Source organism: Thunnus thynnus, chromosome 18 (genome assembly GCF_963924715.1).
Source record: "Thunnus thynnus chromosome 18, fThuThy2.1, whole genome shotgun sequence".
In the NCBI taxonomy this organism is placed as follows: domain Eukaryota; kingdom Metazoa; phylum Chordata; class Actinopteri; order Scombriformes; family Scombridae; genus Thunnus; species Thunnus thynnus.
In genome coordinates, this window is record NC_089534.1 from 2,539,054 (window position 1) to 2,553,194 (window position 14,141).

Here is a 14,141-nt window from a genome sequence, read left to right on the forward strand (position 1 = left end):
AGAAAATGGTCGATCACTGTTTCCTAAACCTAAAATGTTGACAAACAACCCAAAAGAAACCAGTAAAATATTCACATAAAAGAAACTGGAACCAGAAACTCAAAACAATTACAGTTGGTGATTAATTTTCAGACGATTAACTAATAGATTTATCGATTATGGCTGCTCATTGAGAGAACTTGCTTCTTTTCTCCCTTTTTTAAATTGTAAAAGCAGTTTGAAGGTTTCATCTTCAGCTCTGAATAACAGTGATGGACATTTAGTCACTGTTTTCTGATGTTTTATATACAGAATGACTGATCATTTAATCAAAACAGTCATCAGCAGATTAATTAATGATGAAAATAATCATTAGTTGCAGCTCTAGTTTCTAGATTCTAGATGCACCTGAAATAAAAAAGTTTAAAATGAACCCATAAACAAACTATGACAGCTGTCACACAATAACCTCCATTCAAGATGCATATTTTAAAGTTTTCAATACAATCCAAATAAAGTTGAGCACTAAATCAGATGTAAAGGCAATTTGGACTTAAATCTCTGAGGTTTTTATGCACATATATAAGTTTGTAAAGAGCCAGCTGACTGTGGGAGGCAGGATGGATGGACGGACAGATGGATGAGGGTTTTTCTGTTAATCATTAATAACCTGGATTAGCCGCAGTCTTCTGTAAATATGATGAATGTGTCCACGGCTTCATTGGCTCTGCCCTCCTGCAGCTCTGCTTTATTAGTCTGCTGTTGCTCTGTCAGGTTTATCATCAGCGCAGAGAGTTTTTACACTTTTCTTTAGCTTCACATCAGTTTGTAGAAACGGACAAAAAATGCTGGACTTGATCTTTTCCTGGATTTGTTTTAAACTCGTTGGTTGGTTTAACAGTGTTTAAGGATTCATTTGTGTTCAGAGCTGGTTCACAGTTTCAAGGACAAATGATCTGCATTGGATTGTTTTTTCACAACAGACTGGCCTCAGTTTTCTTCTTTGGTTAAATTTTTTTTTTTTAAAGTCTTTATTGACGTCTTTATGTCACTATGCCAATGAAACACAGCAGTGAGAGCTCAGCCAGGGATGGAGTGTTTCTTATTCACTCTAACCAAGACTTTGTGCAGCTCACCAGAGGAAACACGCACAGACTTTAACGGACAGACACACTTTCATCAGGAGGATGATTCTGGGATTAAATCAGGTAAAGCAGCACACAGTCTTATTTAAAGTGGTTTTATTACTGTTGGGGGTTTAGACCACAGTGGTGGTTGACACCTTGTTGTTTTATAGTTATTACATCATTAGTTTAAGTCTTATGCTGCATCTTTTCCTGTTTTCCTAAAATAATCTTCACTTCAGAGTCTAAATGTGTGGAAAGGTTTCACATCTGCTCAGATATATATAAAAAAAAAAAAAAAACATGCCACAGATCAGCCACATGGTGGTGCTGCAACAACAAACTTCACATGACTAAAACTGCAATATTACATCTTCTCTTCATTGTTTGTTTTCAGTCTGTATTAAATATACAAAACATGATCAAAAAAGAAAACAGAGAAAAATCTGCACAAGCAAAAATGTATTAAAGAGAAGCAAATGCAACAAAATATATTTAATAGATGGAAAAGAAAAAAGAAAACTATTGATGTACAATTTGTGCACACTTATTAAAGTCATTACTTTATACTTTATAAATCAAGATCTCATATTTATTTTTTCCATAAATAGCTTCAGATTGCTTTAGTGGATTTTTACAGAACACAGCGATATATTTGGTGCACAGATAACAAAAATATACCAATATACCATCTTTTTCTTCTCTCATGCAGCACAGTAGGAAATATAGCAAGTAAACACAACTTGGGAGCCAAGAGAAGATTATAATTAACAATATGAGAAACATAAAAGACTTTTCTTTACTGTTCATGAGCAAAATCACATCAGTTTTCTCCTCAAATGTTTTGTTTCAGACATGTGAGTTGGGACGATGATGAAGATACACAAACAGGAGGGAAGATGTAATCTGTAAATGAGTGAAGTAAGAGAAATCAGTAAAGAAACAAGAATCAAATCAATCAAATAAAAAACAGATACTGGTGTTATGACATGCAGCTTTACAGTCAAATAGTAATCTTTACTGTAAAAATGTAAAACTAGAAACAGACTTTGATGGTTTGCTCCTCCATCCCAGATTTTACCCAAAACTTGTGTTTTATCCTGCAAAACTAAAAAAAAAAGTGCACAAAGTAAATAAAAGCTTCAAATTTCTTCCAGTTCATGAAATTCACAACAAAGAATTTAGATTTTAGAAGCAAGTGAAGTTACAGGAATCACTGAAGAAGAAGAAGCATCGAAATAGAGATAAATGTATAAAATGTAAAATGTTCCATCAGTAAAGAAAGAAACCTCACATTCATTAATATGAAAATGCCACATTTCTCTAAAAGTAAAAAGTTGTTCATGTTTTTCTTTCAAAGATTTTAAAGTCGACACATCATGTTTTAATTAGGACCCCCAAAGGGCGAAGGCCCTCTTGTATTTCGTGTTTTTTTCTTTCTTCTTTCTTTATTATTATGCCACTTAAACCCTAAATTTGACCCCCTAAACATGCTCAAAAACTTACCAAATTTGGCACACATATTTGATAAAATAAAAATTAACCCCCAATGTGCCAAAATGTGCTCTTGAGCGCCACCTATGTAACTAATATGGCTGCCATGGCCCGTAGGAATGTTGTAGAGAGATCAAACCAAAACTCAATTATTCGTCTCATCAAGACCTACAAATCATACAGTGACAACCCTGTCCTAAACCCAACAGGAAGTCTGCAATCGGCCTGTCAATATAGAGAATAGGAGGGAAGAAAGGGGAGGGATGGGTGTGGGGGTTGAATGCAGCTCATTTTTGTTTGATACAACAGAAAGGTCTCTATACATAGAGTATATTACATACAAACTTCGTATGAAGTTTGGTGTTATCATTTATTTTACAATAATTATAGGTCTTATATGTATAACTCAGTAATGGGGATGACCTACAAGGGGAAGGGAAAAAATGGAGTGAGAGTGACAGTTTAGTGATAAAGTGCTGTAGAAAAATGAAATCAAAACTAAAATTTGTAGTTCTATAGTGCGGTTTGCTCACACTCTCCATTCAAATATATGAGTATTTTTCTGTCCAGCTGCAGTTACTTATTGTCTCTACACACCTGACAGTACACATGTCAATCAAACTTTGACCAGGTCATGTGGGTTAAAATTCTTTCCTTTTCTAAAAATAGACTTGATGAAAATTAGGAAATTAATTTGTTTTACACACAAACTCATCAAGAGTTCTCAATTTACTAATTGAAATTCAAGTGAATGGGCCCAAAACTTGCATAATTCTGATGACACAGGTGTGAGCAAGACAGACATGTCTCACCCTGCAGAAAATTCTCATCCTCACACTGTTGAGATTTGATGTTTCGCCATGACGGAGGAAGTTGCTATAACTTTATTGTAAATACTCCAGTCTGCTCCAAACTTTACATGTTTGTAAAGTCAGACCTGTCAGCCCAGGTCTGAAGACATCTACATGCCCGTGACAGAAGCCCTTCGACTGCACCACGCCCCGATGTGCACCAGGGTGCGAGGGCCTGTTCAGCACTACTTGCAGCTTTAATATTTTAAAAACTTTGCTGATCAAGTCAAAAATGTATCATTTAAATTTACGGTCAAATCTGATTTTCTTTGATTACAGGTTTTCAGGGAGCAAACTCAAGAACGAGGTAATTCTCTCACTTATTGAAATAAAAACTATGGTATAGATATTAACTAAAGAAAACAGTCCTGACGTTGTTGTGCTCTGCAGGGAGGTTTCACCAGGAAATACTCACTGAGCTCTAAAACTGGAACATTACTCCCAGACTTCCCCAGTGCTCAGCATCTTCTGCTGCAGGGAAATATCTCCAGAGAAAAGGTTGGTATTGATTATTATAAACAGACATGATCATCTCTGAGAAGCTTTACGGTCTCTATCTGCAGTGTTTCTGTCTGATGAAAACAAAACAGCAAACATCTCAATTCTGAAAAACACAGTTTTGGTTAATTGGTTGTCAGTGATTCCATCATTATTGTTGGTTTAATTTCATGTTCCTGTTCCAGGTGGACACTCTCATCATGATGTATAAAACACACTGCCAGTGCATCTTGGACAATGCCATTAATGTCAACTTTGAGGAGGTGATAATTACTGTCACATGAGAGCATTTTATTATTTAATACCAGTGAAGAGGACAGTTTACTCTCCACTCCAACTGATAAAACTCTTCAAATATTTTTGTTTCAGATCCAGAATTTTCTGCTTCACTTCTGGCAGGGAATGCCCGACCACCTGCTGCCGCTGATGGAAAACCCAGTGATAGTTGACATCTTCTGTGTCTGCGACTCTATTCTACATAAGGTTGTCATAAAATCAGGTTTCTATTTTTATAATTTGGACAATAACAACAACTGCAAAGGGGACAAAAAATATCTCAAACTCCAATAAAATCATCCTGAGCCTGAAAAGGACGTCAGACTGTCACAATGAGCAACATTTTATTCAAACATATTCTGCAGGCTGCAGCTGTTTTTATTGCCCCTTTACGTCGGTTCTGTTCTTTCAGTAATTAACAGATTTAAATTGTGTATTTGTGTCTTATTCTGTGACAGACAGACGCTGCTATAGATCTATAATCAAATGATAAATATTGGAGCAGTTATCAGGTGTTTACCTTCCAGCTATCAATACGTAGAAATTAAGTTACTGTTAATGTACAGTTCATTGTACATGAATTTTAAGTTTCAACCTCTTGAAAATCTCCTCAAAATAAAGCGGGAGTGAGAGAGGACGTCCCTTTTGGTGAATTAAATTCCTCCGTCCTCACTGGGAGGAGCTGAGACGTGAGTGAGGGAAGCGAGGAGTCACGTTAGCCAAATGAAAAACAGCCAATAACCTTTAAAACTGCTCCTCTGCCCGGAATGAATCAGCACTTGATAAGCCCTCCCTCTTCTTCCTGCTCTCAAACACAAGAAGCTCCACTCTGTGCTCATATCTCCTTGTTCCCTCCCCTTCAGATCTACAGTTTGCAGATGGGTGTAACCAACATGTAATGTAGTACAAGAGCTGCAGGCTGCAGAAACACATGTTGTTCAGATCAGAGCTCAAACTTGTGTCACTTCTCAGGAAGTGAACCTTAGACAGTCGTCACTGAGAGCTGAAATGGAGCAGAAAGGAGATCAGCTGGACCGAGAAACCTTCTCTTGTTCGATCTGTCTGGATCTACTGAAGGATCCCGTGACTATTCCCTGTGGACACAGTTACTGCATGAACTGTATTAAAACACACTGGGATGGAGAGGATCAGAGGAAGATCTACAGCTGCCCTCAGTGCAGACAGACCTTCACACCGAGGCCTGTCCTGATGAAAAACACCATGTTAGCAGCTTTAGTGGAGCAGCTGAAGAAGACTGGACTCCAAGCTGCTCCTGCTGATCACTGCTATGCTGGACCTGAAGATGTGGCCTGTGGTGTCTGCACTGGGAGGAAGCTGAAAGCCCTCAAGTCCTGTCTGACTTGCTCGGCCTCTTACTGTGAGAAACACCTTCAGCCTCATTATGATGCAGCTCCGTTAAAGAAACACAAGCTGGTCGACCCCTCAGAGAAGCTTCAGGAGAACATCTGCTCTCGTCATGATGAGGTGATGAAGATGTTCTGCCGTACTGATCAGCAGAGTATCTGTTATCTCTGCTCTTTGGATGAACATAAAGGCCACGACACAGTCTCAGCTGCAGCAGAAAGGACTGAGAGGCAGAGAGAGCTCGAGGTGAGTCGACAACAAATCCAGCAGAGAATCCAGGACAGAGAGAAAGATGTGAAGCTGCTTCAACAGGAGGTGGAGGCCATCAGTCGCTCTGCTGATAAAGCAGTGGAGGACAGTGAGAAGATCTTCACTGAGCTGATCCGTCTCATCCAGAAAAGAAGCTCTGATGTGAAGCAGCAGATCAGATCCCAGCAGGAAACTGAAGTGAGTCGAGTCAAAGAGCTTCAGGAGAAGCTGGAGCAGGAGATCACTGAGCTGAAGAGGAAAGACGCTGAACTGAAGAAGCTCTCACACACAGAGGATCACACCCAGTTTCTACTCAACTACCCCTCACTGTCACAACTCAGTGCATCTACAGACTCATCCAGCATCAATATCCGTCCTCTGAGATACTTTGAGGATGTGACAGCAGCTGTGTCAGAGCTCAGAGATCAACTACAGGACATCCTGAGGGAGAAATGGACAAACATTTCACTGACAGTGACTGAAGTGGACGTTTTACTGTCAGAACTAGAACCCAAGACCAGAGCTGGATTCTTAAAATATTCACGTGAAATCACTCTGGATCCAAACACAGCAAACACAGAGCTGTTATTATCTGATGGGAACAGAAAGGCAGAACTAATGAGACAACAACAGTCTTATTCTAGTCACCCAGAAAGATTCACTTATTATACTCAGGTCCTGAGTAGAGAGAGTCTGACTGAACGTTGTTACTGGGAGGTGGAATGGAGAGGGAGAGGAGTTGAGGTAGCAGTCGCATACAAGAATATCAGCAGAGCAGGAGACTCGGATAAATGTGTATTTGGACTCAGTGACAAATCTTGGTCTTTATCTTGTAACATTAAAAGTTATAAATTTTGGTTCAACAACATCACAACTTCCGTCTCAGGTCCTGGTTCCTCCAGAGTAGGAGTGTACCTGGATCACAGTGCAGGTATTCTGTCCTTCTACAGCGTCTCTGAAACCATGACTCTCCTCCACAGAGTCCAGACCACATTCACTCAGCCTCTCTATGCTGGACTTTGGCTTTATATTGGATCCACAGCTGAGTTGTGTAAACTCAAATAGACAGAAGTCATTTCAGACTTCATGTGTCAGATTCTGTTGTAATTCTTCATGTTTTTGTCTCCACTGTGTCTGAGAGCTCGTTGCTGTGGTGTTTCTGAACTGCACAGAGATCAGCTGTCAATCAAACTGGGATTGTCAACACTTTTTTTCTTTTCATTTGTTCTGTTGATGTTTTCAGTTTCTTTAAATGTCACTTTTTCCTGTGTGTTTTTATCCATGGAGGCTATCACTGCTCATGATGATGTTTTTAACCTTTACTGACGTTTCTTCAGATGAAAATATAAACTTCTCTTTGTCCTAAATGTTAGTTTCATGTTTGTATTGATGTATTTGTTTGCTGTTGTTTCTCCACTTCAGCGTCTTCAACAGAGAAAACAGCAGAACTTCCTTCATCTTAGATATTTTGTTCTCATCATTTTGTAAATTGATAAAGAAATGTAATCAAAGTGTAATTATCATGATAATAATCATTTATTATGTTGTTGTACATAGCTGACATTCTGGGTTAAACTAACTGATTGTGTGGATGAAGTGAATCTGTACATGAAATCATTGAACAAGAGTCATTTAACAGACTTTACTGATCGGATGTGTGAACAATCTGAAGCTTTACATAATCAATAAAGATGTTTTTTCAACAATGAGCAAAGTATTTTCTTCTGTCTTCATCTCAGGATCTCATTCAAAGCTTCTGGAGAAAATGTGAAACTAAAATGAGAGTTTATTTGAGGCAGTTTTCCTCCTGAAACACCACAAAGTACAAATAACAAACTGATCAAATGTTTTATGTGTAAAATATTGATCTGATAGGTGACTAAAGCTGTCAGATAAATGTAGTGGAGTGGAAGTATAAAGTAGCATCACATGGAAATACTCAAGTAAAATACAAATACCTCAAAGTTGTACTTAAGTACAGTACTTGTGAGTAAATGTACTTAGTTACTTTCCACCATCTGGTAGAAAACTAAATAAACCAGAAAAAGTCACATTTGAGAAGCTGGAATCAGAGAAATTTGACAGCAAACAATCAATCAATTACCAAAGTAGTTGGCAATTAATAGTTGGAAACTAATCAATTTATCAACTTAGTTCTGGGTTAGAGCTGCAATTATCCTGTTGATATTGGCTGTGTGTGTGTGTGTGTTTCCTGTTACATGTGCAGCTATGTGACAGGGCAGGAGTTTCTATTTGACTGTGTTGTGTTGATGTTTTGGGGTTTTTCGTTGCTTTGTGGTATATTTAATGTATATTGGGTGTATGCTTCATGCTTATATTCTTATATTTATATTGCTTATGTTACCTATGCTCTCATGTTTATGCCTGTATTCTTTTATTTTGTTTTTCCATGTAAAGGACACTGAGGTTACTTGTAATGAAATGTGCTATATAAATAAAATTACCATTTTTTATGTAACTTTGAGCCCATTGTTCTCATGGACAGGCAATAAATTAAAACACTGCACTGAAATATAGTTGTTTCTGTGATATGCAGTATGCTTTTTATCAAATGAAGTGATTATATATGAATTTTCATTGTCAGTAGTTTAAAAAAGAAAAGCACCATTTTCCTTTTGTTTGCAATTTTTCCCAGTACCAAAAAACGCACATAAAAGCAAATTGTATCGCAATTTTTGCACTAAATCAAACATTATAGCAATATTCACAACAAACTTTAAGAAAAACTTTAAGCTTCTGGTAAAATACTTGAACATTTTGGTCCCACAGCAGCTAACTGTTAGCCCTCCAGATGTGCGGCTAACTGTTAGCTGTTGTGTGTTCTTAAAATGTTAAAGTTTAAAATGAACCCATAAACAAACTATGACAGTTGTCACACAATAATCTCCATTCAAGATGCATATTTTAAAGTTTTCAATACAATCAAAATAAAGTTGAGCAATAAATCAGATGAAAAGGAAAAAATATTATTATTATTATTATTAAAATAAAAGATATAACAGATATAAAGGATTTGTTTTTGACCTTTATTAATAAACAGACAAACTACTTTGTTAATCTGGGAAGTGACCCATCTGAAGTAAAGTGCAGTTTACAAAAACAAAAACAAAACAAATCAGAGAAAGCTCATTTTTGTTATTCACACTTTTTCATAACGGTACAAAAAGCTCCAACAGCAGCAATGATTTGTGTTTATCACTGGTTTAACAGACGGATCCTCACATAGCAGCGTCATATTCAGGACTTCCTGTGAACAATCGTAGCTCAACAGCACACTCTGGTGACAGAATGAACTGTAATGTCTGTAGGGGTCATTCCAGGACTTTGTGTTAATTTTAGCCTTTAGCTTAAACTGCTCTTTATACACCCATGACTGATGGAGCCGATCCCAGCTGACGATGGGCGACAGGCTGTACTGGTGGCGGTCCACTAGGACTACAACTAATGATAATTTTCATTAAAAAATTAATTTCTGTGTGGTTCTTGAGCAACAATGAAAAATTTCCACAACAGTCTCTCCTTCAGGAAAATATGACGTCACACAGCTGCGTCTCCTATAAAATCATCCTGAGCCTGAAAAGGACGTCAGACTGTCACAAACGAAATAAGGAATATTTTACTTAAACATATTCTACAGGCTGCAGCTGTTTTTATTGCTCCTTTACGTCGGTTCTGTTCTTTCAGTAATTAACAGATTTAAATTGTGTATTTGTGTCTTATTCTGTGACAGACAGACGCTGCTGTAGATCTATAATCAAATGATAAATATTGGAGCAGTTATCAGGTGTTTTCCTTCCAGCTATCAATACGTAGAAATTAAGTTACTGTTAATGTACAGTTCATTGTATATGAATTTTAAGTTTCAACCTCTTGAGAATCTCCTCAAAATAAAGCCGGAGTGAGTGAGGACGTCCCTTTTGGTGAATTAAATCCCTCCGTCCTCACTGGGAGGAGCTGAGACGTGAGTGAGGGAAGCGAGGAGTCACGTTAGCCAAATGAAAAGCAGCCAATAACCTTTAAACCTGCTCCTCTACCTGGAATGAATCAGCACTTGATAAGCCCTCCCTCTTCTTCCTGCTCTCAAACACAACAAGCTCCACTCTGTGCTCATATCTCCTTGTTCCCTCCCCTTCAGATCTACAGTTTGCAGATGGGTGTAACCAACAGGTAATGTAGTACAAGAGCTGTCAGGCTGCGGAAACACATGTTGTTCAGATCAGAGCTCAAACCTGTTTCACTTCTCAGGAAGTGAAACTCAGACAGTCGTTGCCACTGAGAGCTGAAATGGCGCAGAAAGGAGATCAGCTGGACCGAGAAACCATCTCTTGTTCGATCTGTCTGGATCTACTGAAGGATCCGGTGGCTATTCCCTGTGGACACAGTTACTGCATGAACTGTATTAAAGGCTTCTGGGATGGAGAGGATCAGAGGAAGATCTACAGCTGCCCTCAGTGCAGACAGACCTTTGCACCGAGGCCTGTCCTGATGAAAAGCACAATGTTAGCAGCTTTAGTGGAGCAGCTGAAGAAGACTGGACTCCAAGCTGCTCCTGCTGATCACTGCTATGCTGGACCTGAAGATGTGGCCTGTGATGTCTGCACTGGAAGGAAGCTGAAAGCCCTCAAGTCCTGTCTGACTTGCTCGGCCTCTTACTGTGAGAAACACCTCCAGCCTCATTATGATGCAGCTCCGTTAAAGAAACACAAGCTGGTCGACCCCTCAGAGAAGCTTCAGGAGAACATCTGCTCTCGTCATGATGAGGTGATGAAGATGTTCTGCCGTACTGATCAGCAGAGTATCTGTTATCTCTGCCCTGTGAATGAACATAAAGGCCACGACACAGTCTCAGCTGCAGCAGAAAGGACTGAGAGGCAGAGAGAGCTCGAGGTGAGTCGACAACAAATCCAGCAGAGAATCCAGGACAGAGAGAAAGATGTGAAGCTGCTTCAACAGGAGGTGGAGGCCGTCAGTCGCTCTGCTGATAAAGCAGTGGAGGACAGTGAGAAGATCTTCACTGAGGTGATCCGTCTCATCCAGAAAAGAAGTTCTGATGTGAAGCAGCAGATCAGATCCCAGCAGGAAACTGAAGTGAGTCGAGTCAAAGAGCTTCAGGAGAAGCTGGAGCAGGAGATCACTGAGCTGAAGAGGAAAGACGCTGAACTGAAGAAGCTTTCACACACAGAGGATCACAACCAGTTTCTACTCAACTACCCCTCACTGTCACAACTCAGTACATCTACAGACTCATCCAGCATCAATATCCGTCCTCTGAGATACTTTGAGGATGTGACAGCAGCTGTGTCAGAGCTCAGAGATCAACTACAGGACATCCTGAGGGAGAAATGGACAAACATCTCACTGGCAGTGAGTGAAGTGGACGTTTTACTGTCAGAACCAGAACCCAAGACCAGAGCTGAGTTCTTAAAATATTCACGTGAAATCAAACTGGATCCAAACACAGCAAACACACTGCTGTTATTATCTGAGGGGAACAGAAAAGCAGAACGAATGAAACAACAACAGTCTTATTCTAGTCACCCAGACAGATTCATTAATAACGTTCAGGTCCTGAGTAGAGAGAGTCTGACTGGACGTTGTTACTGGGAGGTGGAGTGGAGAGGGGAATGGGATGGAGTTGGTGTAGCAGTCGCATACAAGAATATCAGCAGAGCAGGAGAATCGGATGAATGTAGATTTGGACGTAATGACAAATCTTGGATGTTAGATTGTGACACTAACAGTTATTCATTTTGGTTCAACAACATCTCAACTCCCGTCTCAGGTCCTGGTTCCTCCAGAGTAGGAGTGTACCTGGATCACACAGCAGGTATTCTGTCCTTCTACAGCGTCTCTGAAACCATGACTCTCCTCCACAGAGTCCAGACCACATTCACTCAGCCTCTCTATGCTGGACTTTGTCTTTATTATGGATCCACAGCTGAGTTGTGTAAACTCAAATAGACAGAAGTCATTTCAGACTTCATGTGTCAGATTCTGTTGTAATTCTTCATGTTTGTGTCTCCATTGTGTCTGAGAGCTCGTTGCTGTGGTGTTTCTGAACTGCACAGAGATCAGCTGTCAATCAAACTGGGATTGTCAACACTTTATTTTCTTTCCATTTGTTGTTCTGTTGATGTTTTCAGTTTCTTTAAATGTCACTTTTTCCTGTGTGTTTTTATCCATGGAGGCTATCACTGCTCATGATGATGTTTTTAACCTTCACTGACGTTTCTTCAGATGAAAATATAAACTTCTCTTTGTTCTAAATGTTAGTTTCATGTTTGTATTGATGTATTTGTTTGCTGTTGTTTCTCCACTTCAGCATCTTAAACAGAGAAAACAGCAGAACTTCCTTCATCATAGATATTTTGTTCTCATCATTTTATAAATTGAAAAAGAAATGTGTAATCAAAGTGTAATTATCATGATAATAATCATTTATTATGTTCTTGGACATTCTGGGTTAAACTAACTGATTGTGTGACTTTACTGATTGGACGTGTGAACAATCTGAAGCTTTACATAATCAATAAAGATTTTTTTCAACAATGAGCAAAGTATTTTCTTCTGTCTTCATCTCAGGATCTCATTCAAAGCTTCTGGAGAAAATGTGAAACTAAAATGAGAGTTTATTTGAGGCAGTTTTCCTCCTGAAACACCACAAAGTACAAATAACAAACTGATCAAATGTTTTATGTGTAAAATATTGATCTGATAGGTAACTAAAGCTGTCAGATAAATGTAGTGGAGTGGAAGTATAAAGTAGCATCACATGGAAATACTCAAGTAAAGTACAAGTACCTCAAAATTGTACTTAAGTACAGAACTTGTGAGTAAATGTACTTAGTTACTTTCCACCATCTGGTAGAAAACTAAATAAACCAGAAAAAGTCACATTTGAGAAGCTGGAATCAGAGAAATTTGACAGCAAACAATCAATCAATTACCAAAGTAGTTGGCAATTAATAGTTGGAAACTAATCAATTTATCGACTTAGTTCTGGGTTAGAGCTGCAATTTTCCTGTCGATATTGGCTGTGTGTGTGTGTGTGTGTGTGTGTGTGTGTGTGTGTGTGTGTGTTTCCTGTTACATGTGCAGCTATGTGACAGGGCAGGAGTTTCTATTTGACTGTGTTGTGTTGATGTTTTGGGGTTTTTCATTGCTTTGTGGTATATTTAATGTATATTGGGTGTATGCTTCATGCTTATATTCTTATATTTATATATAAGCATATATAAGCATATTATATGCTTTTGTTACCTATGCTCTCATGTTTATGCCTGAATTCTTTTATTTTGTTTTTCCATGTAAAGGACACTGAGGTTACTTGTAATGAAATGTGCTATATAAATAAAATTACCATTTTTTATGTAACTTTGAGCCCATTGTTCTCATGGACAGGCAGTAAATCAAAACATTGCACTGAAATATAGTTGTTTCTGTGAAATGCAGTCTGCTTTTTATCAAATGAAGTGATTATATATGACTCTTCAGTGCCAGTAGTTAAAAAAAAATTGCAATATTTTCCTTTAATTGCAGTTTTTCTCAGTTCCCGCAATTTTAACCAAAAAACGCTAAAAAAAGCAAATTGTATCGCAATTTTTAAGAAAAGCTGCATTAAATCAAACATTTTAGCAATAATTACAACTGTGAAATCCTGGAGGGAAACTTTAAGCTGCTGGTAAAATACTTTAACATTTTGGTCCCACAGCAGCTAACTGTTAGCCCTCCAGATGTGCGGCTAACTTAAAACTCCAGTCAGAAGTTTAACTTTTAGCCATCTAGGCTGAACGTTTGTATTTTATTTAGACAGAGATAAACATTTCTAACTCAGAAACTTGGTGAACAGTAGTTTCCCTGAATGTACAGGGCAGCAGAGGATAACTGAAGTGCGCACGGAGGACTTTTTCGCGGCGGTTTGACATTCAGATGATGTAAAACTAGCAGAGACGAGCTAACATCGTTAGCATGCTAGCCGACACTGAAGCTAACGTCACAGCTCGTGTAACGGCTGTCCTGTCGGTACACTGGGTCTGTTTTTACCTATAATTAATCTCAGTGACTGGGAGCTTCTGTTATTTAACGACATCTTGTCTGACTGCAGCTTCTTCTGTCATATTTCTGACGGTTTCTTACCTTCTGCTGCGGCTCAGGTGAGCAACCTGTAGCTTCATCACTTCACTGCAGTCTGACCTCATTTCCTGCCAAAGGCTCGTGTCACGCTTTTATTTATTTATTTATTTATTTATAGTCCTGATAATAATTTGCTCTGTTCAATATAAAG

General features: G+C 38.6%; 2 protein-coding genes and 1 long non-coding RNA gene across 3 annotated transcripts; 2 read left to right on the top strand and 1 right to left on the bottom strand.

Annotated features, from left to right (window-relative positions):
- Positions 1–1,203: 1,203 nt before the first annotated feature.
- Positions 1,204–14,074, bottom strand: LOC137168799 (uncharacterized). The gene is made up of 2 exons (XR_010924343.1): positions 13,994–14,074; positions 1,204–2,009 (listed from the first exon to the last, which is right to left on the bottom strand). It is a non-coding gene; the product is annotated as an uncharacterized lncRNA (long non-coding RNA).
- Positions 2,152–5,126, top strand: LOC137169854 (DNA-binding protein RFX6-like). The gene is made up of 5 exons (XM_067573257.1): positions 2,152–3,755; positions 3,839–3,946; positions 4,132–4,209; positions 4,316–4,445; positions 5,086–5,126. The coding sequence occupies exons 1-5, from the start codon at positions 3,681–3,683 to the stop codon at positions 5,124–5,126; spliced, it is 432 nt and encodes a 143-aa protein (XP_067429358.1). The 5' UTR covers positions 2,152–3,680.
- On the top strand, positions 4,589–12,267 carry LOC137169855 (uncharacterized). Its single transcript, XM_067573258.1, has 2 exons — positions 4,589–6,898; positions 10,034–12,267. The coding sequence occupies exons 1-2, from the start codon at positions 5,231–5,233 to the stop codon at positions 11,816–11,818; spliced, it is 3,453 nt and encodes a 1,150-aa protein (XP_067429359.1). The 5' UTR covers positions 4,589–5,230; the 3' UTR covers positions 11,819–12,267.
- Positions 14,075–14,141: the final 67 nt, after the last annotated feature.